General features: G+C 37.0%; 1 protein-coding gene across 2 annotated transcripts in view; it reads right to left on the bottom strand.

Annotated features, from left to right (window-relative positions):
• Window positions 1-221: 221 nt before the first annotated feature.
• Window positions 222-26257, bottom strand: part of BCKDHB (branched chain keto acid dehydrogenase E1 subunit beta) — a 203995-nt gene continuing 177959 nt past the window's right edge. Inside the window, exons 10-11 of one of the 2 annotated variants that reach the window (XM_047860702.1) lie at window positions 2500-2648; window positions 222-518 (exon numbers count right to left, since the gene is read on the bottom strand). In XM_047860702.1, the coding sequence (XP_047716658.1) occupies window positions 2508-2648 (141 nt within the window). In that variant the 3' untranslated portion in view covers window positions 222-518; window positions 2500-2507. The remainder of the gene's footprint in view (window positions 519-2499; window positions 2649-26257) is intronic. The other variant, XM_047860701.1, reaches the window with a different exon arrangement.

Here is a 26257-nt window from a genome sequence, read left to right as displayed (position 1 = left end):
TCAGTGGATCTTGTTGAGACAAGAGAGAAGGACGAGGAAAAATATTCCACAAGTTTCATACATACAACCATCTTAACCACAAAGAACTATAATAAATATAATGAAGTTGAAAATCTGCATTTCTAAACATTTCACTTTCATTCAGATTTAACTGACAAGATAATCTATTACTCTGACTAAAATTCTTTTAACTAATGAAAAAAAAAAAAAGACACATGACCTAAGGACAATCTGATTTTGCTTTATTGAATATTATCCCAATCCAATATTTACAGATGTAATTAAATGGAATTTATAAGACTACCAAGTGGAACATTTAAAAAAGTTAATCTGAGACACTCTTACTGGAAATCATCGATTCATATGTGTTAATACCATAACTAATTTAAAATTTTCAGCCAATATCCAAGGTGGTTCAGTTCATAAAAACTCTTTTCAAGAAGAGAGAAGTCTGAGGAAATAAAAAGAAAAATGTTCAGAAAAATATTTCCGTATCTAGTCACAATCTTCCAGTTTTTCTGTAAAAGAAATTCGATAACAATTATAGACATTCTGTCCACCACGAACTAACAGATTTCTTAACTGCATGACTATTTTCCTCAATGCCATATTTTGCTTTAAGCACAGAAAAACTATTTCTTCTTTTGTCATATTTTCATGATAGGCTTACACATTTTTTTATGTTTAAAAAGAAATATATATCCAAATTTAAAATCAGCACCTACATACTATGGCCACACATTATTATTACCTTGACTGTCCATTAGAGATAGTCCATGGAAGGTATAGGATGGACAACAAAGATGGCGTTCCTCTAACCAGTCGTAAGTGTGACTTACTGTAGAAGCCAGTGGCTTTCATAGACATTCAGAGGACACCAGATCTACTATTGTCTGAAAGAACACCAGGGATATGTTCCTGGTGTTTGGGACTAAGGGCCCCAAATTTATATCTGCAACATTGTCAAAATAGAACTGTAAAAAATTGGGGATCACAGTGGCAGATGGGGGGGATTTTTTTCTCTCTCTGTACAAATTTAAAGGTATCTCTCTGCTTTAGGTGGGCTAGGTTTACTCCTCAAACACAGATTCAAGAATTACAGAATTTCTTATCTTGAAGAAGTATGTGCTTACATTACTACACAGAGTCTATTCTCCTTTTTTCTTAGCAAGATGGTGGTTCTTCAAAATGTATTGTTATTACTATTTTTAGATATTAAAATGTAAATATCACATGTTAATATTCAAACATTAAATCTAAAATTTAATCCTATCTATGTATTTCAAAAATGTCAAGATAAAATAAAGCAGTGTGTCAGTGATAGTAACTTCTATATTAAAGCCCTGAAAACGAAACGGTTTTTAATGGTATTCATTTTTGCTAGAACAATACTGCCAAATGGGGTAAGCATGACATGAAAAATCATAATGAATAAATATCAGTTTATTATCCACAATTTAAAAACATTCACTTTAAAAGAAAAAAGAAATAAAAACATTCACTTGGGGGAGCCTGGGTGGCTCAGTCGGTTAAGTGTCAGACTCTTGATTTCAGCTCAGGTCCTGATCTCGCAGCACTGTGTTGGGCTCTGTGCTGACAGTGCAGAGCCTGCTTGGGATTTTCTCTCTTTCCCTCTCTCTCTACCCCTCCCCCTTCTCTCAAAATAAATAAATAAACTTTAAAAAAGCCAAAACATTCACTTGCCAGAAAGGAATCTGGAAATGGCAGTGGTTCTGGATTCTTTTAAGTAAAACTTCCCTATACACAATAAATAAGTTTCCTGCTCAACAAACCTATTTTTAGATAATACAAATTGTATGTTATGGATCATCATATAGTTTAATTCACTGGAGTCCACATTAATGGTGCTTGAAGGCCCATTTTTAAATAACAGAAATTAACCCTCTGCATGAACAGTTTAAATAGCTGGTAAAAATATACAGAAATGAGGATAAAACTGGAACCGTGGAGTAAGGTATATTTGCAATCCAACCATGGCACAGAGCATATGCACCTTCCTCTTTATTGATTCCTCAATGTTAATATGTGCACACATCTGTTTTATAGATATCCGATAATACATCAGATAATAATAATCGATGTGTTTCTATTCAATGTAAATATACCACTATGAATGTGACCTTTTTTCTTAAGTCCACATTTTGTTTTAGAAATTGCCAACACATTGATAACCATTGCCATTGGTTAATAGTACATTCATGGGTGGGGCGCTTGGGTGGCTCAGGTAGTTAAGCGTCTGACTTTGGCTCAGGTCATTATCTCAGGGTTCGTGGGTTCGAGCCCCGTGTCGGGCTCTGTGCTGACAGCTCGGAGCCTGGAGCCTGCTTCGGATTCTGTATCTCCCTCTCTCTCTGCCCCTCCCCCATTCGTGTTCTGTCTCTTTCTCTCAAAAATAAATAAACTTTAAAAAAATTTCATAAAAATGGTACATTCATGAGAGTGGCATGCTAGCTTTCTCAAAATGCAGGGCAGACTTACCAATATGGTTAATAGTTGATCATTTTTCGGAGGGCATCATAGCACTTCCATTTGTCTGGGATGTAGAATGGCTCAAAAATGTGAGGAAATGGTGTGTCATACCCACATACTCTTGATATAGGAGCCTCTAGGTTCAGGAAACATTCTTCCTGCAGAGAAGAACACAGATAGTTAACTTCAAGAATATTCTCTTTTATTCACAGAGATGAAATATTTTCATTTAGAATACAGTTTTATCCAAGGGCATTAAAATAATTAAGTATATTTTAATGTAAAAAAAAGTTAAAAAGTAAAGTAACAAACAGCATGTTGGCCTCAATCCCAATTTTACTTAAAATGTTTTCATCTACAGGCATTTGAATTTATGCCTACACATACCTCTACTGCTTAAGTCTAATTGGGATTATACCAAACACGCTGTCCTACAAATACAAGTGTAAGTCATGACAAAATCATAATGAAATGTTCACAGGAAACTCTGCGGCTTGAAATTAGTGATGCTATATGTTTTTTCTTGTTTCCTGTGTTTTTCAAGTTGTGTATGCAATGGACATGCATTATGTTCATAATCTATGTTTGTAATTATTCTACACAGCCACACTGAACATCTACCAGTTACTTAGCTGTGCCTGCATTCTCTCATGGCTAGGCTTCTGTAGATGCTGATGGTCCCCTGCCCAAGTCACTGCCCAAGCCCATCACTCTCTGCCTGACTGATGTGTGCACATCTCTCAGATATCATGTTAGGAGTCACCTCTGCTGGGAAGCCTTCCTTGGTGGCACTTCCCCAACCCTACACCACTGATAAGAGAGGGGCTTCTGCCCTGAGCTCTCGCAGAACTGAACTCAGAAAGATCAGCAAGTTGCCTAATTGTCTGTCTCTCCTGAGAGACAATGAACTCCATGAAGCTAGAGCTCTGGTTCAAAAACGTAAAATCCCAACCACAGAAGAATCCTGTAGGAAAGTATCTTCGGGGGAAAAAAAAAGTTATTCAGGTGGCAAATTCATACTTAAAATTTTTAGGAGGTTAAAAAAATCTGAAGATATATGATTAAACTATTCCTATGAAAATGATATTAATGTTACCATTCACAGCTATTACCTCAAATTAAATCTTAGGTGTTTTCCGAATGTTGCCAGAAAGAAGGGGAGTGGAGGTGTTGAGCAAAGTGAGAGGGAGGTACAGGCCTCCAGTTAGAGAATGAGGTAAGTCACAGGAATAAAAAGCAGAGCGTAAGGAACACAGTCAATGATACTGTAATAGACATGTAATGGAAGGCAGCCACACTTGTGGAGAACATAGCATGATGTATAAACTTGTCAAATTACTAAGTTGCATGACTGAAACAAATGTAGCACCGTGTGTCAGCTACACTAAAACAAAACAAAACAAGAGCAACAACAACAGAACCCTTAGGTTTTTTTATGCACCTGCATTCTACATTACTTTGCTTTGCAAAGGATTTGAGGTTCACCTTTCCTTACGTATTTTACTTAACTGCACTTTATTTTTTTTGCTTAACACAAATGTTTTATTTTTTTAAAGTTTTCATTTAAATTCCAGTTAACATACAGTATAATATTAGTTTCAGGTGTACAATACAGTGACTCAACACTTCTGTACAATAGCCGGTGCTCATCACAAGTGCACTCTTTAATCCCCATCACCTATTTCACCCCTCCTCCCCACCCACTGACCCCTCTGGTAACCATCAGTTTGTCCTCTATACTTAAGAATCTGTTTCTTGATTTGCCTCTCTCCTTTGTTTCTTAATTTTCACATATGACCGAAATCATATGGAATTTGTCTTTCTCTAACTTATTTCACTTAGCATAATACTCTCTAGCTCCATCCACATTGTCGCAGATGATAAGATTTCATTCCTTTTTATGGCTGAGCAATATTCCATTGTGTGTGTGTGTGTGCATGTGTGTATATATGATTTAAAAATATATTTTACATATTTATAATATGTGTGTGTATATATATGCATGCCACCATATACATACACCACATCTTTAACCATTCATCAGTCAATGGACATTTGGGCTGTTTCCATAGTTGGCTATTGTATTATTTTGACATTTTCATTTGAGCAGAAAGTTTTACATGAAGGAAACATGACAACTCATGTTCAATACCTATCCTCTGCGGATATTTCAAGTGACAAGCATATTAGGGCAGAAAGAGCCTGGGAACAGAACAAATTAGCATCAAGATACAAGCGGCCATTAACAGACCTCACTCTGCCCCCATAACCACTGTGGTTTATATTATCAAACACCAAGTAAGTGCTAGTTTTTCCTCACACCAGGAAATCTTCATTAACAACTTGAGAACACTATATACATAATAAGGCTTAAAGAGTAACCTAAGAAATTCCACTACTAATATGCTAAAAAAAAAAAAAAAAGACAGGTGGATTGTTTCTTGACTGCAACAAGTAATTTTAAAGGGATTTAAATTATTGATGTGGGATTAACTCAGTTTTATTACTTTAATTGATATGGGCTTTTCCCCATCTTCCCTGATTATTTTACTCTTCATAACTGCAAGTATAGAAAATCAAAGGTAAAACATTTTACTAAATGCCCTTGACTTTACACCTGCTATAAAATACTGCTCTTTCAAAGTTGGAAAGCTGGGATACAACAGAACGATCTGCCAGTATTTGTGAAAATGACTCCTTTTAACATAATGACTAACATCATCAAACTTTTTTTTCAAATAGCAATGCTCCTAATTCCTCAAGAATGTTAAAGTCACTCTTTACAAGATACATCTGTGTGTACAAAACAGATGAACATAAGGGAAGCAAAGGTAATGAAAAAAAAAACAGGTAGGGGGACAAAACATAAGAGACTCTTAAATATGGAGAACAAAATAGAGAGTTACCGGAGGGATTGTGGGAGGGGAGATGGGCTAAATGGGTAAGAGGCATTAAGGAACCTACTCCTGAAATCATTGTTGCGCTGTATGTTAACTAACTTGGATGTAAATTTAAAAAAATAAATTAAATTTAAAAACAAAAACAAGATACTTCTGTGTGTTTGCATGGGCACAGAAAAAGGTCTGAAATGTCACACTTAAACTATAAGCAGTGGTCACCCTCTGAGGCAAAGAGGTTTTCGAGAAAGGACTCTACTTCACACTTTAAATGTATTGTTTGAGTTTTTATGAAACAGTATTACTTTCGTAATTAAATGACACTGACATAAAAGAGTAAAGGATCACCTTTATGTGAATAAAAATTACTATTTTATGTTAGTTTTGTAACTTCTTATGTGGCATTTCCTTAATTTGGAAATAATTACTGTACATTAAATGGAATTAAAGGATTATAAAGTACCATATGTAAATATATAAAGTATATTTTTTAAATCATGGAGGATAATATAAGGATAGATAACAGAGGACTATGGCTCAATTTTTGTAAGGATAGGCCCTAACCAACTGAAACAGTTTGAAATTTTAATGCTTTGCTAACTGATGTAATATTAGAGATTTAAGTTATTCCTTCCACGGACTTGTGTTAAAACTTCTTGTAAAGAGATTGGAAACAAGATGTTTGGGTCAAGCAGCTGCACACAGTGACTTCCTACTGAACTGGTTCATACACAAATGATTTATGTGTGGCTATATGTTTCTTTCTGCAACCATCAAAACAGGGCAACCTTGTTCACCCTGTTTTTTTCATACAGAAACTATACTCACACACACATTTACAAAAAAATATTTGAATTTCATCAGCAGATTTGTAGATCAATGTACCAGATTAATCCTCCAGAAATCACATCTCTATTATATACCACATTATGACACCATAATTATAGTAACCATGTACCTGAATTTCCAAGACAGGCCAGATTAACTGTATTTTTCTTTTCCATTGACTGAATAAGTACACTCATTTTAAAAACTGATGTTTTTTTGGAGTTCCTGGATGGCTCAGTTAGTTAAGTGGCCACCTCTTGATTTCAGCTCAGATCATGATCTCATAGTTCATGGGATGGAGCCCCTCGTCCGGCTCCGTGCTGGGTGTGGAGCCTACTTAAGATTCTTTCTCTTCTCTCTCTCTCTCTCTCTCTCTCTCTCTCTCTCTCTCTCTCTCTCTTTCTCTCCCCACCACCATCCCCCCAGGCCCTCTCCTGCTCATACACACATGCTCTCTCTCTCTCAAAAATAAAAAAATAAAAACTCTGATGATTTTTCATTCAAAAATAGTAACCCACATAAAATTAAAGAAGAAATAATTACCTAACCCACAGAGTTGTGAGAACTACAGGTCATGTCCAGCACAGGGGCTAACATGGGAAACATCGGTTTCTGCTCCTCTCCTTGGAGAGCTTGTATGTGGAGCAGCTCAGTCCACATGGGACAATTACAGATGTAACTGTGAGGTTCCAAAGCAGATTACAGTGTAATATGTAACCAGGGACATCAGAAGAGAACCAGACAGGTGCCAAGAGAAACTTGTCTCCAGCTATTCATGGTCCTAAGTATCACCATGGATCCAGTGAGAAGGAGTGAACATGAACCCTGAAGCAATCGCCTAGTTACACTTACATACATTTTGTTGTGGTGTGTGCTTTCACATAAGTAATCAGGTGCTTAAAAGGAAACAGATATTCCTTCCAAAAGACCATTGTGTGACATTCTAGTATATGGTATTCAAAATTTACTTCTGAATATCTGTCATTATGAGAATTTTTTTTTCTAAAATATGTTAACAATAGGGCGCGTGGGTGGTTCAGTCAGTTAAGCATTTGACTCTTGGTTTTGGCTCCGGTCATGATCTTGTGGTGGCTCCACACAGAGCATGAGCCTGCTTGGGATTCTATCTCTCCCTCTCTCCCTGCCCCGCCCCTGCTCTTGCTCTCCCTCTTTCAAAAAAACAAAGAAAAAAAAACCTTTAAAATAAAATGTTAATAATAGTAACCAGTACTAACGATGTAACAGGAATGGTACTTAATGAATTATACTTTATATTTTATCTCTAACAAATCTACGAGGTAGGTATTATATTCCATTTCGCAGATGAGGAAATCAAGGTGAAAGAATTTGTCCAAGGTCAAATAGCTACATACATAGCCAATTAAGATTCCAACTGGACTGCAAAGCCCGTGTTCCTAGACACTCTTCTGCAAAATGACTATTGAGGATAGTAATAACAAGAAAGATAGATAGATAGATAGATAGATAGATAGATAAAAATAGGAATAAAGAAGAATGGTAAAATAGAAAGCAGGCTGGGATGGAGGTTTTAGAACAGAGTCTCAAGAGGCATAATGGGTTAAATGCAGTCTTATACATTAGGAAGGCAGAGGCTAAGACATGTAAAGAACTTGAAAAGCACACATGTAAGCCTAAAAGTCACACATAGAGCAATAAACAGATGGTCCCGGGTATCAGCAACCTCCTGAGTTATCCTAAGTGATTTAAATCAACATAACTCAAATTGTTTACATATTAGCCATCTGGGTTGCTATGCATATTATAACCAGAAAAGGAAGCAGACAATCTGAAATAACAATTCCAAATCATAAAAACTATAGATGTGAATGAAATATATTCCTTATTTGCCTATTTGTAACAAAACAAAACAAAGTTTTAAGTATCTTGTTAAGATAGCAGAGGACAGAGATCCTGCATATTTTTTAGCAGGTAAGAGAGAACAAGTAAAAATTAATTAAATTGGATCCATTATTGTTTTAAGAAAAATAAAATTAGCAATACATTTCTAAAAATTAAGTGTACTACATTCAGTCCTGTGTTTTAGTGACTGTAATATAGATTGTATAGTATGTGCATGCAAATATGAATATATTAGGGCTTTCATGGGATCTCACAAAATCTCTCAACATGTAACCTCATCTCCCCATTAAAGTTTTAAGTATATCAACCATAAATTCTCCTGTCACAATGTCACAGGAGTTATGGCACTGAAATCAGTCTCAGGCATTCCACATTGTGGCTTCAATCGCTCTCTCCACAAATCTTTTCACTGTTTTTATGGCAAAGCTGTATAATATAATTGATACAGCATGGAATTTGGAAGTCTATTTAAAGGGAATCTTTGTTTTCCTATGATTCCATTTCTCCAAGCCCCTGTTTACTCAATAGCAAATTAGAGGTATTGAAAAATATTATATTATCCTATTGTTTCATAACTCTATTGTTACTTTGCCTATTTGCGTCTCCAGACGTAAATAGGTAGCATATGAAGAGTACCAGGTTTCAAGCTTGACACATCATAGTACTCAGTAATTGCTAGGTTTTTGTTTTCTCTTAAGATTTTCTAAGTTATAATAAACACAAAGTATTTGAAATGATAGATCAAATCATCAATGAAGAGAAGATTCTGGTACACAGAACGGTCAACACTGAGAAGTAATATCCCTTATAGCACTGTGCCTGAACAGCTACCCGTTACTGGAGACTTACTAAGCCTTAAAAAATGTAAGAAAATACCAAAAATAACTAAGTGCTGTATGAGGAAGGAGGGTGGAAATCACTGAGGTTATGAGAGAAACAGGCTACATTCAGGCCTCAAGGAAAGAAAGGGTCCGGTGCTGCCCCCTGGTGGGAGTCAGGGAATGTGGACACAAATTGCCAGTTCCTGGGGCTGGAATGACAGATTGTGTGGCTAGATAAGAAAGTCAAGAGCTCTGGAAATGGTTAAAAAAAATCTACCCCCTCTCCCCGAGAAGAACATAATTTCCCAGCAGGGCCACTATAGAAAAGTAGGCTGTCAGTTAGCTACTGGATGGTTACAAGTAAAAGAGCCCAACCTAATTGAATGTAATCAGGGCATATATACTTTGAAAAACAGTAAAGAATAAAGACCATGCAGTATCATTTAATTTAGTTTTAAAGTAATCATTTGGTTTTGCTTTTTATTTCAAGGCAACCCTAGGCTTGGATTTCTTTCTAGGAAAAATTCTGGATAATTTTTATTCAGTTCTTCTAACGACAGAAAGTTGGATACAGCCTATTGTGTAAGACCACATACCTTCTTGAGTTGGAAAGTTGTGAAAAAAAGTTAAAAGTGAGATAAGAAAACTTCAGGGTTTTTTATGTATGTACCTAATTTCTTATAGCTGATATAGGCTGTTTACATTACTTAAATTTTCCTGAAAAACTAATTTTTCTAAACATTTAATGGAAGGTCAGAAAGGCAGGACACTGTAATGAGAAACACATCACAAGTCAGAATAGGCATACATTGCCTATAGGATTACCTGATAAATCAAGATTTTATGTTCCTCCTTGGAATAATGAGAAACATCAGTTCATTACTTAATTTCAAAGTTATAGCTCAGAAAATTGATTTTTAAATTACTTTGCAAACAAAAAGGTCCCAAATATATCACATAATCATTATTATGCCACCAGTAACCCATTTAAACTATGAGAATATATTTTGTTTCCAAGAGGGGGATAGGATGGGAGTAAATTAAGCTATAAATGTAATAAGCACCAAGCCAGACATAGATCACAGAATTATCATTTCTTCTCTAGGAGAAAAAAAATAATACACAGCTTTAAATGATTTTGGATGTGCTTACTTTCCAACCTGAATTCCAATACCATTTAGTCCTAATTTAGTTAAACTGTTAAATTAACAATAAAACAAGAGATTTTGCTTCTAAGTTCAATTAGTTGTCTAGAGGTCATAATGAGCAGTGCAAGAGTAAAACTCTAAAAAATATGAAAAAGACCTGAATATACCAGATGATGTAAACTTGATAGCCATAAAGTCAATGAACTTAGAGACTTAAGTTGATTAGTCTTATCTATGTAAGGCTAGACATCACCCAGCCTCCCAATACTATCAGAGAATATTTGTTTTAAATTTGATTTAAATCTGCCATCAAAACTTGCCCATAGCCAAAACATGAGCTTTAGCAGATGAGAAAAAAATGATTCTGGTGTCTTGAATCACACTTCCTTAGCAAATGAGTCACAGAAACCTGTGAAGGCACTATGCCAGCAACTCCAAATTAATTTCATTACTGAATTAAATAAATACAACTTTTACTAATGTAACATATTATTTTTCATTTAAATAATGGTTTAAGTAGTATGTATCATGTTTTTAAAATATAGCTTAGAAGACATATTAGGCTGTACCAATTTTCCACATAACACAGACCTATGAAATTAAATCTTCAGATAGCACAGTCCCTAATTTGCCCTCAAACATTAGAGTTACATTTATTTTATGTTTCTAATACCATATGCACACAAGATGCATTCAACAAACACTTGTTGATTTGAAGCTTCTCACATTTAAAACACAGCTGAACCAGTGCAACTAACTGAAACAGTATATGAGTAATATAATTTTATCTAGCTTTCTATAATACCTAAAAACATGTATAGTCTGTCCCAAAAACATGTATTTCAGCAAGGCTTCTCTGTAGAATCATAATCTTGACTAAATTAAAAGCTGAGATTTCTATTATTTAACTTCGCTGCAATGTCTTCAGTATCTGAGGACTTTAAAAAAAACCCATTTCTTCCTCTTGAATGCAAATTACTGGCAATCTGGTACAATTTTTGTTTTCTAGGATTTCTTTAGCTAAAGAATAGAGCTGAATTCTAAATTAGGATTTTCATTTAAATTCAAATTCCATTTTTAAAATGGAAGCTTATTTTCTGAACTTAGAAATATTATTTCTGAACTAAATGTGTTTCCCTGGATATAGTCTAGCTACCTAAAACAAAGTTGGAGTATGATATTAAAATCTGCATAGAAACGATTCATGCCTCAAATTCTATAGTCGTTAAGATATAAACATGTTACTATAAAATTATCTATGAATCTCAACATATTAACTGTGGAAACTAAAGTAGAACACATTTTAAAATCAAACTATAACATTAAAACAAACAATTTATTATATAAAAGGGATTGCTTTTGTTTCTCAGAAGATGGCTTTTATAAATTTCACTGTTTTAAAATCAGAAAATAAGTGAGAGTAAGTGATAACTCATGTCTACAATTTCTGATGTTTTCTAAAACCACTTTTTAAGAAAGTACATAGTGTTCATTATGGCCCAGGGACTGAACTAACTACTTTACAAACACTAACTCATTTTGTTGTTCATAAAAACTAAATTAGCAACCACAGAGGTAAAACTAGCACCCCATCCAAACCACTTTGGTTTTCCAGGTAAAACCGGTAAAAGTTTGGTTCTGCTTCCCAGCTTTGCCCCAGATACTGTCTTGAGCTGCTGCATCACCTTCACCTGACCAGCACGGTGAGAAACAGCAGCTAAAAAGGTCATTTCTTCATTAAGTCTTCCTGCAAAGAAGCATCGTGCTTATTTGCAGCAGTCAGTCTGTTCTGTTCTGAGGCTTTAAAAGTTCAAAATTTAAAGTTAAGATTCTTTTCAGATATCCTATGTGCAGATATATAAATGTGCAGACATTCAAAACGTACCGCGGCAACAATGCTTTTGTTAAAACAATTTGTATTCAATAGAGAGGGGGAAAAAAGGCAATGCTCTCAAATTTCCACAGACGCTGAAGCTTCTCAAATTTTATAGTTCACAATTCTTCCCTATAGAAGAAAGCATCGGCAGCAGCAAAGTTTGAAAGTGGAATTTCCTGAGAATGTGGGTGCATAACGATAAACATAAGCGGCGTGCAGTACTGGGTCGTCTCACGAACAAACCACTCTCTGTCAGGTAGGATTCTTGCTTTTGTTTGACAACAGGAAACTTCAAATACTCCTGTAAAGCAACTTTTGATGATTTTATAAAGCATTCCGTTTTTCTGATTGTCTTTACCATAAAATTATTCCTATAGAATTCTACTGCTACCAAATGGTCCTCGGAAGGCAGAAATCAATCCTTGGCAAGAGCAGCTTAATGATTCCTTTGTCTCATGACACAAAAAGTAGATTCTTTTAGAATTTGGGAAACTGAACCTGAACTAGGAAAACTTCTATTAGGATCTGTCACTTCCCCAATTCTGCAACCTGTTTTTAAGTTTTGAGGCTGATCACAAAACGAAACTACTAGCCCCTATTTAGCACCATCTTTCTAAAAAGCTTGAGAAGCTGGATAAAGAAATGATGGCTAAAATATTTGCTATTCCATGAATGATTTCTTGTTACAATATAAAGTTTCATGTGTGTGTGTGTGTGTGTGTGTGTGTGTGTGTGTTTACTGCTTTTTCATTTTCTTTAAATATGTCAAATTTCTAGTTTATGTTTTAGTTTGTTTAAAACATGCTAAAGCAACTTGCTAAATGTAGAAAAGGCAAGGAAAAGGGAAAAATCAATTTTATTTTATCTACAGAATGCCCAAAGAGATGTGTCAGTGTTTTTACTGAAATTAAACACACTTTTTTTTTTAAAGTTAATCTTGGGTGTCATAGCGACATAGCCTTTAAGCTGGGTTTTGCTGAATGAATAAATTAGACCAGGTTATTTTTCAGCACTTTAATTCTGGTCACCAGATAACTACAATTTTACTAAGAAAAGCACAACAGAAATGAATGTTCTAAGGCTATCATCAATTATTAGGGAGATGTAGGCAAAAATGTGTTAATTGGATCCCTGCAGTAGCAGCCCTCCCAAAGTTTAATAACTGAACAAATTAACAAAGCAAACAAGTTTTTGGCAGGAGTCTCTGACCTAAGTAAGAAGAGGCTTGTTAGGGCTCTCATTATTTACATGCAGATGACTTTTGCTAATAGGATGCGTTTAACCTTTTCATTAAAACAAATCTAGCACTTGTAATTGTTGTCTGCATTCAATTAAAATAAAATGCAGAATCCAAAATATATTTTCCTCTTTACTGTATTTACAGATCTATGTTTCTACCTTTAAAGTTGGTTCATATTTCTTACAAAGAAGCTTTTCAAATTAAATGTCTATGTTTTTGCATACACACCTTTTCAGAATTTCAAGAATAAGAGATATTTCAGAATGAGGGGAAAAATCCACATACTTCCTTTTTTTACTCCTATAACTGGGTAAATTGTATGCAGGTAAGATGAATCCAATTCTCACAAAGACCATATTGCATGCTCACTGTGGACAGACTTCTAATAAGCCTGATAAAACAACAGACACACTAGTGAAAGGTGGTTAGTACCTGGGACCTGGTTCTGGATAATTTCATAGTTAAGTGCAAAAATATAATATTAAAAATGCCAAAGGTACTGTTTTTGGATGAACTCAATTTATGTAGTTTCTGTAAAAGGGTGATGTTCACACAGTTTATTTAAATGGACCAAAGCATTTACTTACTATTTTTTATCTACTTACTTGAGGCTGAACTCTATAAAAGTTCAATCAGGTCCCTCAATGAGGAATCAGGCTAAAATACATAGCACGGATTCCCCCACAGAGATCACAGGCGTTTCCCTACTGGGCATAGACACATGGACACAAATAATTCTGTATGTATCAACACATCCTTGTTAATATCCCGAGAAACAATATGGAGGCTTACAGGAAAAGAAATGTATTTGTCCATATGCCTGTCACTTCAGAAAAAGGAATATGTACATGTTTACAGAGAATAAAAAGCCCAGACATTTACTAAATAGTAACCAAAGAGATGTTCTTGTTTAATAATAAACAAGTACAATTATTTATGTAGTCTCAATTCTTTCAACAACCCTATGGAGTGTCAAAGCGAACCTTGCCACTGGCAAAGGTTAAGTGCGGTGGCCAACATCACGCAGGTGCCCACAGTTCTGTTGGTATTCAAACCAGCTCTGCTGCTTACCCTTAGGTATCCTGCACAGGGCTTTAGATTTATGAGTAGGCAAGAGAATACTGCTTGGATATAGGGCAAAATTTGTATTTAGTGCTCTCATTATACCTGTGAAAGAGAAACTGGTGGAATTGTCTACTGGTTTATGCCAAGTCCTATATATATATATATATATATATATATATATATATATATACACATACATACATACATATATATGTATGTATGTATGTATATATATTAGGTCTAATAAAAAGCTTATTAGCAGTATAGAGTCTTGGGTCACGGTGGTCATTAGGAAGAGATGGGTCTCTAGAGGTACAGCAGATTAAGCTCAGATTTATTTGTTTGGCTTCTTTTAGATACTTGTTGGGGAGAAGACGGGAAAATGAGGGGAAGGGAGGACATGAATAGATCTTGTTTCTACTATTGGTTTGATTGAGTGCAGGGCACAAACTGCCACTGTGAGTTCTGAAACTGACTTTGAATTCTGAGGAAAAAACCTGAATGTTCCACCAGTGGTTAGGCTGGGAGCTTAAAGTTTCTTTTACTGTAAGAGTAAAGACAATAATTTAAGTGCTTCATCAGGAAATGAAACTCGCTTCCTTTCATTTCCTTATCTATGGGAAAATCGAGATTTAACTTAAGTAGCGAAGTGATTTGATAAGAATGTGACAGCTTTTTGATAGATTGGAAAAATAGTTTAAATACACACAGGTTTACAAGTTTTACCCTAGCCTTTAACTTAAGTTGGAATATGAAATTTAATCCTCTCCTTGCAGTAAATATTTTATAGCTATTCTCCACGGTTAACTCACTTAGTAGAGCTCTAACAGTACTGAAGAAAATTCCTGGAGTGAAGAAATGTCTTTTGAGAATAAGATTAAATTCTTTTTTTTTTTTTTGCAATTAAAACAACAATCAACAAATAAGACATTGCAATTAAATTAATCTGAAATTAAAGTGTAAATTTAAGTGCAGTATGGGGTCTCCTTGTCTCAGACTGTACTCACTGGCTTCAATTAGTGGTTACTGGCACAGGCTCCACAGCTGGCACTGGGGTGTTTATTAAATAGCTGTGGGCTCTCATTATAGGTGTAAAGCTAGTTGCACACACATAAGTGCCACCAAGTGGACATGATCTGTGTGTGGACGGGTCCATCCCCGTGCGTGAAAACAGATAGGTCCCAGTTGTCTGGGACAAGAACTCCAGACATCCCGAAGAAAATCTCACATTTAAAAGCTCAATTAAAAAATCATATATGTATATAATATATCTGAGTTAGGATGCATTAAAATTTCATCATTTTCAATTCTCAGTCCCCTGAATGAGCATGCTTATATGTCTGACAAAACAAATCACCAACCCACGAGGATTTTCCTTAGGTTTCCTCAAATGCTAATTATATAGCAAATCTAATTAAGTGTGTATGATTCACTTCAGCAGTAGGTACTTCAGTTACTTCAGAATTGCCGAAGGGGATCTGAAGTGTCTATTCTCCCTCCAAGACAATCATGCTGCGTGCCAAACTGATAACCATTAAACACAGCTGCAGAGCAAATGTGCGGTCTTGGTCCTGTAAATACAGTGTTCACACATCAATCTGCCCTGTGAGCAATTTCGGATTCAGAACTACCGATTACAGGTTTATGTTACTGTTAAATAAGTATTATATACGGGTATTTTCACCCAGCACAGCTTGAACAGATTTCTATATGTCATGAGAGTTTCTTCCACCTACGGATACTCACGGAAACTCTGAAAACCCCAAACAGTGATAAATGCATTCGATCAGCATCTTGTTGAACTGGTTTTCAAGCTCTATTCCTCACGCAAGAAAAGTCAAAGTTGCTTTGTTGTGTTTGAGAACATATTTGCGGAATAATTAACGTGCAGTATAGTTAACCTCATTCCTGAAGAAAATCACATATGCTGTGTTTATTGTAAATGCTTTTCTTTTAGTTACAGTCAGTAAGTGTGCAAAACAAATCTATGGACAAATCTGAATTTACAGAAATTAAACTATTTTTATTTCAGTAACTCAAATAATCTCCATGGAAGGAAATTCTTTTCAGAGGGGCTCTGCAAACTGGGTGGGTTGCCGGATGCTTCAGGCCATGACTGCATTCCCTCCAGAGGCTGTTAGATCACTATGGCAACTACCCTTTCCCTATCAATAAGCAACAGCTCCAAACACTGATATTCTTAAAAAAAATGATTTCCTTTTCTGTGGCCATAACGATATGAACTAGTTTCCAGACTGAAATATCCCACTTTTCATGCAAAACAAACATTTGCTGACTGAATTCACTAGAATTCGTCTTTATAAATAAATGTAAAACTAGTGAAATCAGCCACTGTACCCCAGTTCAGTTTCAAAACAAGGTAAAAGTTGTGACGTAAGTAATCTAAGGATGTCACAGCTGGAATGTGTGATGTGTGGAGGTCCAGGCAGAAGAATAAAACTGGTCTCCCGAGAACAAATGACATATCGGAAGCAAAACTTCCAAGAAAACAACATATGCTTCCACCCAGCTCTTGGAGTCTCTTAAAAGAAGCACACATTTGAAGAGCTGCATTTCTTATCTGTAGTTATTTCCAGATACGTAATTATTACTGTGCAGGGTAGTAAATAAGCTGAGTACATTTATTAAATTAAATAACATCTCCCTCCTACTTAAGGAGACGAGCGTTTGCCAGCTTTGTCTTCACCGATTCAAGTATCCATCTCTCCAGCTGTGCCTCACTCGAGGTGTGCAAAACCAACACTACATAGTCTCATGCACACTGCTCTCCACAGCACATCGTCTTAGAGGTACATGCCTGACACAGAGTGGGCCCCAGTAGATATCCCCTAACCGAACAGATCTAGTTTCTCCTTATATTGTTTCACTCTGGGGCATTAATGAGCTTAGTCACTGATGAGGCAAAAAAGTCAACAAGACAGGACCTGGGGTGTGGACATTTTTGCTCCTTAGCGATTACTGAGTGCTGCCTTACTCATCTACCAGACGCACACTGTTTATTGTCATCGTGCCCTCCCCTAGTTAAAAGCTTTCCTTGGTTCCCCAAAGCTTATTCTTTATTTACCCCGATTTCTCTCACAGCCCCGTGCAGACATGCACAGGCCCACCTCCATTCCGAAGCTTACCATTTTATAACACTGCCTTTACACAAACCTCTCTTCACCAATTCCCTGCTTTTGCTATCCTTTGCTAGCTTCACACAGTCCACATTGCAAAATTAGCTCAAATGCCCTTTTCCAGGGAGCCTCACGACCTTGATGTTGATTTTTAAAATTCATGTATTCAATCATTCGTCAAATGCTTCAGAGCCTATTATGTCCCTACCTGCATAGAGTTTTATATTCTAGTGGGGGAAATAAGTATGAGGAAAGGAAGTATGCAGGGGTCTGTGACAGATCATAACAGGGAGCTAGAGCTCCAAGAGATACCGAGAGCTCAGGAAGGAGCTTTCTGAGGAGGTGGTATTTGAAAACCATGAGCAACTAGCTCTGCCCAGAAACAGGTAGGAGCATTCCTGCCAGGTCATACAAGTACAAAGGCCCAGGGGCAGAAAAGAGCCTGGCGTGATCCAGAGAGGGAGAGAAAGCTGGTGGGCCTGTAGCACAGGAGGAGGGGAGAGCTCGCAAGGGAGGAGGAACAACGGGGCGGGACAACCAGATGGCCAGGTGGCCACCAGACCAGCCCTGGCAGGAAAACAGTAACATATGTTTTTGATACTTCACATATCTATATTTTACTGAGTACATACAAGGGTACCTACAGAGATTTACAAGATTCTCCAGGTAGACCCAGGGTTCATTTTCAGGAAATCAGAAATATCATCAGAGATGGATACTGGACTTGCTGACAATGAGACACCAAAGAACACAGGGACGAGGGTAGTAAGTCAAAGCACACAACATAAACAGACTATTTGGGGGGGAATTTATTCTCCAAATAAATTTTTGGGAAATGATCACTTCATTCAGTAGAAAACTTTCTGAGGATCAACACTGAAATGCCCACTTCTGAGGAAAATAAAAATAGGGGATTTTAGAATTGGAAGTACTTTAGTATACTTTGTGGCTAACTGGAATCCCTTCCTGGTGAATATTCAAATACCTTTTCTCTTCTAGTAATTCAGTAGATTTACTACCATATCTAATTCCTTAACGATAATATCAATTTCCCATTTACTCACACTACTGACTTCCTCTCCCTGTTTCTTATCTCCACATCTCTCTCAGTGGTTTTTTTATGGTTATGTATTATAAAGAAAAAGGCTCAAAACGGAAAAACCTAGCAACGTGCATGAAGATTATATTTTTGTAAGTGTTATTTATTGTTCCTTTGGCAAGGATTAGGAATCCATTGCAGATAGAAACATATTTTCATATGCTCCATCTAGGGGCAGTAGAGAAAAACCTTTCCTCTCATTCATGTGCTTGCTGGGGTTTTGTTTTGTTTTGTTGTGTTTTGTTTATTTATTTATTTATTTAGAGAGAGAGAGAGAGAGAGAGAGAGAGAGAGAGAAAGAGAGCACATGTGTGTACATGCAGGAGAGGGGCAGAGAAAGAATCCCAAGCAGACTCCAGCTGTCAGCACAGAGCCCAATGCTGGGCTCGATCTCACAAACCATGAGATCATGTCCTGAGCTGAAATCAAGAGTCAGATACTTAACTGACTGAGCCACTCAGGAGCCCATCCCTGCTGGGTTTTCTGTCATCAAAGCTGATTACAGTATAGCATATTCTGAGCTAGTCCCATAATAATGTTGCTACCTAGCAAGCTGGGGTGATTGTGAGGTAATATAAAAATGAAGGAAAAATATAATTAGGAAGTTTCCCATGCACTCAATTATACAATGTTGAGAAGGGTTTATTTGTTTTTGCTTAGCATTTATTTTAATTTTGATTTATAAAGATTCTGATTATTTGAAAGTTCTGTTATTTGGAATTATTAGTTGAAATCTCTTAGAAAGTTTAATTCCAATTAGCTGTCTTTTTGTTTTGTGGAAAAATGTTCTTTTTGTGAAAAAGAATGACAAAACATCTCAACTTCTTTGGTTCTCGGACTAATTACTGTACCAGAAAGTAAAAGACTCGGGTCCTTGTCCTGAATCTGTTATCAGCTAGGTAAGTGACAAGACAGTGTGGCTCTAGCTTCTCTTAATCATTCACACTGCCTGCCAGGGTACATTGATCAGCATGATAATAAGGGAAATTGAACTCCAGTCACTGAAAGAGTAAATGCCCTTCCTGAATCCCTTTACTAGAAGTCATCCTAGCATACAATGTCTGGCACACAGCAGGCACTCACTCAGTAGAGGTTTACTTGGAAAACTCCAGTTTTCACTTATCTTCACATTTTTCAGACAAGGAAAAGGGCAAGGGCTTGAGAGTCATTTGCCCTTCAATACTGAAAACAGAAGCCAATAGATACTGAACAAAAAGAATTTCAGCCCTGATTTCTTGACAAAGCTTAGACTCAAAGTTGTCAGATGACCATTTTGACACTCAAATGGTAAAAAAATGATAATATAGGTGGCCACAGAGCCAAAACAAAACAAACAAAAATAAAAGGAAGAAAACAAAAGAAGCCCCAAGGACCTTAAGAAATCACAAAATGCTTTTGTTTAAGAATAAACACTGGGGCTCAGGTCATGATCTCGTGGTTCCTGGGGTCGAGCCCAGGGTTGGGCTCTGCGGTTGGCAGCATGGAACCTGCCTACTTGGGATTTTCTCTTTTCCTTCCTCTCTGCCCCTCCCCCACTCACACATGCAAGTGCTTGCTTGTGTGTGCTCTCTCTCTCTCTCTCTCTCTCTCTCAAAATGAATAAAATAAAACATTTTAAAAAAAGAATAAACACTGAAAGGGTCTAACTCCATAGTAAGGAGATCAAAAGTACTTAAGAGTTGGCCATATTGGTGAAAAATATCTTATTAATAAAATGGGTGGGGAAGACATCATCAAAGAGAAGTGTCAGAATCTCGTGAATAAGGAGGGCAGAGGGGGTAGGGAAAACACTCTTTCATTGGTAAGAAAAACCCAGAAGTCTGACAAAAACTTCTTTGATGATGAAATGAGAAAGCATAAATTCCTGAGGTTAAAAGGTAGTAGCATCCCTCAAGGGAAAATCAGAACCTCTAAGACATGGTAAAATGTTTGATTTAGCAAATGTAGGCATAGGAAAGACTGGAATCAAATACTTGCAAATCACTTATCTGGCAGAGGTCTTATATCACAGGATATGTAAACAACTCTCCAAACTCATCAGTAAACAAAGAAATGATCCAATTAGAAAGTGGGCAAAACACAGGAACAGACATTTCATCAAAGAGGAGATAGATGCCAAATAAGTACATAGAAAAATATTCGACACATTAGCTACTGGGGAAATGAAAATGAAAACCACAATGAGATATCACTACGCACCTATTGAACCAAAAATAAGGATAGTGACAACACCAAATGCTGGTGAGAATGTGGAGATCTCCCATACATGGGTAGGGGGAACGTAAAATGGTATAGACACTTTGGAAAACAGGGTGGCAATTTCTTATAAAACTAAGCATCCACTCATACCATATGTCCCAGCAATTGCACTCTTGGGCATTTAGCTCACAGAAGTGAAAACATATCTACACAAAAACATACAAATTTCACAACAACTTCTTCATAATAGCAAAAACTGAAACAATTCAACTGTCTTTCAATGGGGGAAATGGTTAAAAAATTGTGGTATGTTCAGACATACCATGAAAAACTAATAAGTAATAAATAGGAACAAACTATTCATATACACAACAACCTGGATGGAGTTCAAAGGCACTATGCTTAGTGAACAATGTCAAATTTCAAAAAATTCCATTCATATAAACATTCTTGAAATGACAAAACTATAGAGATGCAGAAAATATTAGTGGTTGACAGTGGACTGGAGATGGGGGAGGGTGCAAATATAAAAAGGTATCGTGATGGAACAATTCTGTATCTTGATTGTGGTGGTGTCTATTCAAGTCTATACAGGGGACACAACTACATAGAACCGCATGTACACACACACAAATATAGGTTGAATAAATGGTGAAAAGTGTTGTAGTCTAGTTAACAGCATTGTACCAATGTCAGTTTCCTGGTTTTGATATCATACTAGAGTTATATAAGATGTCACCATGGAGGGACACTTGGTGAAGGGTACAGACGTCTGTGAGTACTATTTTTTTGCAACTTCCTGAGTGCTTCTAATCAAACACTTATTTAAAATATTTTTTTAAAGGTATAGGTTAAGGGGCACCTGGGTGGCGCAGTCGGTTAAGCGTCCGACTTCAGCCAGGTCACGATCTCGCGGTCCGTGAGTTCGAGCCCCGCGTCAGGCTCTGGGCTGATGGCTCAGAGCCTGGAGCCTGTTTCCGATTCTGTGTCTCCCTGTCTCTCTGCCCCTCCCCCGTTCATGCTCTGTCTCTCTCTGTCCCAAAAATAAATAAACGTTGAAAAAAAAAAATTAAAGGTATAGGTTAAAAAGAATATCTTGCTGATGTGCATTTCTCCATAACAAAGAAGGCATTGGGGCACCTGGGTGGCTCAGTCGGGTTAAGCATCTGACTCTTGATTTCAGCTCAAGTCATGATCTCATTGTTGTGGGATCAAGCCCTGCATCTGGCTCTGTCCTAACAGTGTGGAGCCTGCCTAGGATTCTCTCTCCCACTTCCCTCTGCCCCTCCCCAGCTCATACTCACTCTCTCTCAAAATAAATAAATAAACTTAAAAAAACCAAAACAAAAACAAAACACAATGAAGGCACACATATAAAGAGGTATAAAGGCCTAGAATTGAAGTAATAACTAGGCTCTTGGGTGGAGTCTAACAGGAAGCATCTGACTCTGGGAAAATTAGTCTTATGAATCTCAGTTTTTCTCATTTGTGGAAATAGTAGGTCTATTCCACAAGCTTCTAAAAATTGGATGTGTTAATTTTAGTGAAGTCCAGTACGTGCTTGCCACACAGTGGATGTAAGTTTCCTGGTTTCTTAACCTATACTACATTATAGTGAAACAGACAGCCAGACAGAAGGAAGGTCATAGGCCCAGAAGAAGTCCAAATGTCAAATCTCAGGGCTACCTCAGCCTCAATGACTGCACAGAGGACTCCAAAGAACACAGGACTTCTGGCCTTAGTCAAGAAGTAGCTTGAGGCTCGGCTGCTGTTACCTTGTGGTAGAAAGTCTTTTCTGCAAAATATGTTCCCCAAAATTAAAAAATAACTTTAAAATAGCTTTACACTTACAGAAAAAATTGTGAAGATAGTACAGAGTTCTCACATACCGCGTGCTCAGCTTCCACTATTACTAACATCTCACATTAGTAATGGTACATTTGTCACAATTAACAAAACAATGTCGATACATTATTATTAACTAAAGTCTACTCTTTATTCCTATTTCCTCAGTTTCTGGCTGATGTCCTTTTTCCACTCCAGAGTCCTACATCCTATTTTGTCTTCTTGTTACATTAGCATCTCCTTGGCTGTGACATTTCTCAGACCTTCCTTGTGTTTGATGACCTTGACAGTTTTAAGGCGTACTGGTCCGGTATTCTGTAGTATGTCCCTCAACTGGGCTTTGTCTGATGATTTTCTCATGGTTGGAGTGAAGTCACAGGGTTTTTTTCTCAAGTAATTTTTAGTCCCAAACTTTAATCCCAAATTGAAGAGAGGTGATTAAGTTGGACAATTTAAATTTCCAGAAACTAGCAAGTGGTTTTGTTTATTCTCTTGTTGAGAAACTGCTTTGGGATACTAAACATTTCTTAAGAACGTTATTGTCACCATTAAACAGATCAACCTAACATTTGCCAATTACAACTAAACACAAAACAGTTCTAAGACTGATGGTTATGAGCTTTATCCTAAACAGTCTTCAGACCTCTAACAACCTTCTTTTATTTCAACTGTGTAGGAGGCTTTGACAGTCCTTTACCAAGCTCTCATTGCGGGGTTCCTGGGTGGCTCAGTTGGTTGAGCATTTGACTCTTGATTTCCTGGCTCAGGTCATGATCTCATGGTTCCTGACTATGAGCTCCATGTCAGGCTCTGTGCTTACAGCATGGGGCCTGCTTGGGATTCTCTCTCTCCCTCTCTCTCTTCCCCACCCCCCTGCTCTCTCTGTCAAAATAAATAAATTTAAAAATACATTTTTTAAAAAGCTCTCATTAGCATTTGTTCCATTCTCTAGGCAGAGTTTGTAGAATCTTCAAATGATATACCCAGGAACCACATTTTTCTATAAAATAGCAACCAAAAAAAGGATAGCAATCTGTTTGCCTGATAATCTCCAGAAATATGATGATATCCCCATGTATTTGGGGGAAAGCTGATACTTTCCCCAGTTCAAGCGTGGGCCTCTACTGATTTAGCAAATTGGCATATTCCATTCTCCTGACATTAGTCTCTGGTTCAGGAAATATGACTTTAAATATTTATTTTATTTTTTCATTTTTACTTTGTTAAAGTCTGTTTACTTATTTTTGTGGAGAGAGAGAAAGAAAGAGAGAGAGAGAAAGCAGGAGGGGCAGAGAGAGAAAGCTCCACACTGTCAGTGCAGAGTCCGACCCGGGGCTCAAACTCATGAACAGTGAGATCATAACCTGAGCCAAAACCCAGAGTTGGATGTTTAACCAACTGAGCCACCCAGGTGCCCTTATTTTTATTTTTTAATTTTTATTTGAAAAGAGAGAGAGAGAGAGGGTGAGCAGGTATAAAGGGAGTAAGAGAGAGTTTCCCAAGCAGGCTCTATGCTCAGCGCAGAGCCTGATGCAGGGCTTGATCCCACAACCCTGAGATCATGACCTGAACCGAAATCAAGAACCAGACGCTCAACCAACTGAAAGAAAGAAGGATGGGGACAGCAGAGAGGTTACTGGGGAAAGGAGAGGTGTATCAAAATTACCTAGAGGTTTTACGAACTTCAGATTCATCCCTGACCCCTAAATTGTCAACTCACCACCCTAAGGAACTGGCTGAGCCTCCCTGCTATGTATGCTGATCCAAATATGCTACTAAATTGTTACTGATATGTACAAGCTATGGTTCCTTGAGGTGCAATCCTATCTCTCTTCTTTCTTTAACCATGAAAACTTAACAAAATGATAGTCCACATTTCCTGTCTTGGTTTCTTCCCCTGCCACTCATTCTTGCAATTATTCTAATCTGTGTCTTACATTACACTCTCCCAGTGTAGGGCTAATATTAAAATCATTTGAAGGGGGCGCCTGGGTGGCTCAGTCGGTTAAGCGTCCGACTTCGGCTCAGGTCATGATCTCATGGTCCGTGAGTTCGAGCCCCACGTTGCGCTCTGTGCAAACAGCTCAGAGCCTGGAGCCTGCTTCTGATTCTGTGTCTCCCTCTCTCTCTGACCCTCCCCCGTTCATGCTCTGTCTCTCTTTGTCTCAAAAATAAATAAACATTAAAAAAAATCATTTGAAGGGCTTCAAAACTGATGTCTCAGTTCCAAACCCCAAAGGCTCTGATTTCATTGTCTGAGGTATAGTCAGGTCACTAGGAGTTTTAAAAACCTTAGGAGACTCTACTGTACAAGTAGGATCGAGAACCACTATACCACTGTGCAAGCTGCTACAAATGATCTCTGAATCACTGGAGTCAATGAATTTTTCTCAGCTGTTTCTCCCTTAAGCTGGACTGGTAGAAAATAGCAAAGAGGAGAAATAATACTTTTTTTACCAAATGTCCCCTGAAGTTGGAAAAAGAGAAGAACAAAATCAATGTGCAGAAAAGAGCTCTAGGAATATATGTAACTTATGATAGCTAAAGTGCCAGAATTTTAAGGGAAACAATACTGCTTGAGAAAGTATATGTTAGGAAAAATACTAAAGGGAAAAGAGGAGAAATCAGTGCACACAAAATGGTCATCAAATTCCTCTCTACTACAGAACAATTGGAAATGGGTCTCTATAATGTGTAAACCCACTTATTAAACTGATTCAGAAAAACTCCTTTAAGGTGTTACAGTGCCTTAAAATTTCTTTGTGGTGGGAGGTGGTGTGTGTGTTAAAAGAAAATGAGATACCAGAATTTCTTTTCTGTGTGTTTTCAGAGACAAAAATGATCATTAAAAAAGGCCTATTTGTGTTATGCATTCACAAGTAACACAATACTTCAAGAGATAATACTTCGAAAGCAGAAAAAAATTACAAAGGTGTCTTTCGGTAACTGAAATAACACTAATAATACTATCACAAATAGATAGCTTCATCTACCAGGGTGCCAGTATTAAGTGTGACTTGCATTATGTCATTAATCTTCATGAACCCTGTGAGAGGAAAGAAACTTCATTATCCTCATTTTAGAGACGAGGAAACTGAGGCATAGAGGTAGGTCACTAGTCCTGTTTGCATGCGCCAGAAACAGTATTTGAAACCACCTCTGTCCATTTCCAGAGCCTGAGTCTTTAATTGATATGCTCTTTTATACACTGTTATGAATCCACCAAAATGAGTTAAAAAATCAATTTTTTTTAACCCCCAGACACACCAGACTATATTTAAAAAAAAAAAAAATCATTACGCAAATTGACAGAGAACGTGTTGGGCAATTACAGGACAGCAAAAACCAAAGGCAAAAGCAAGTTTAACCTAAAACGTAAAATCCAGAGCCAGTCACTCGGGGTTTTCCATGAATGTTTATTGGTGATGGACAAATTATAATTTTATACTATTCTTGATTCATGTTATTTCTGCAACTTTAAAGTCTTCCCGTTGTGAGTATATTTCCCAATGGCTCTGCTTTCCATTTCCAAACAACCACAAGTCACTTTGGCAAAGTCTCCAACTAAAGGTGGCTAACCAGCTCCCAGTTCCTAATGAATTCATTTCTGTTCAGAATACAGACACTACCAGCTGGCTTCCATGGTCTTGAAAATGAAGCTTCATAGTAAATAAAGGAGAAATGATGGCAGTATTCTGAAAAAGTACTCACCTTTTAGCTGCTAAAAAATA

This window comes from Prionailurus viverrinus, chromosome B2 (assembly GCF_022837055.1).
Source record: "Prionailurus viverrinus isolate Anna chromosome B2, UM_Priviv_1.0, whole genome shotgun sequence".
Lineage (NCBI taxonomy): Eukaryota > Metazoa > Chordata > Mammalia > Carnivora > Felidae > Prionailurus > Prionailurus viverrinus.
The sequence above is the reverse complement of the archived record's forward strand: the minus strand, read 5'-3'. Positions and strand labels throughout refer to the sequence as shown.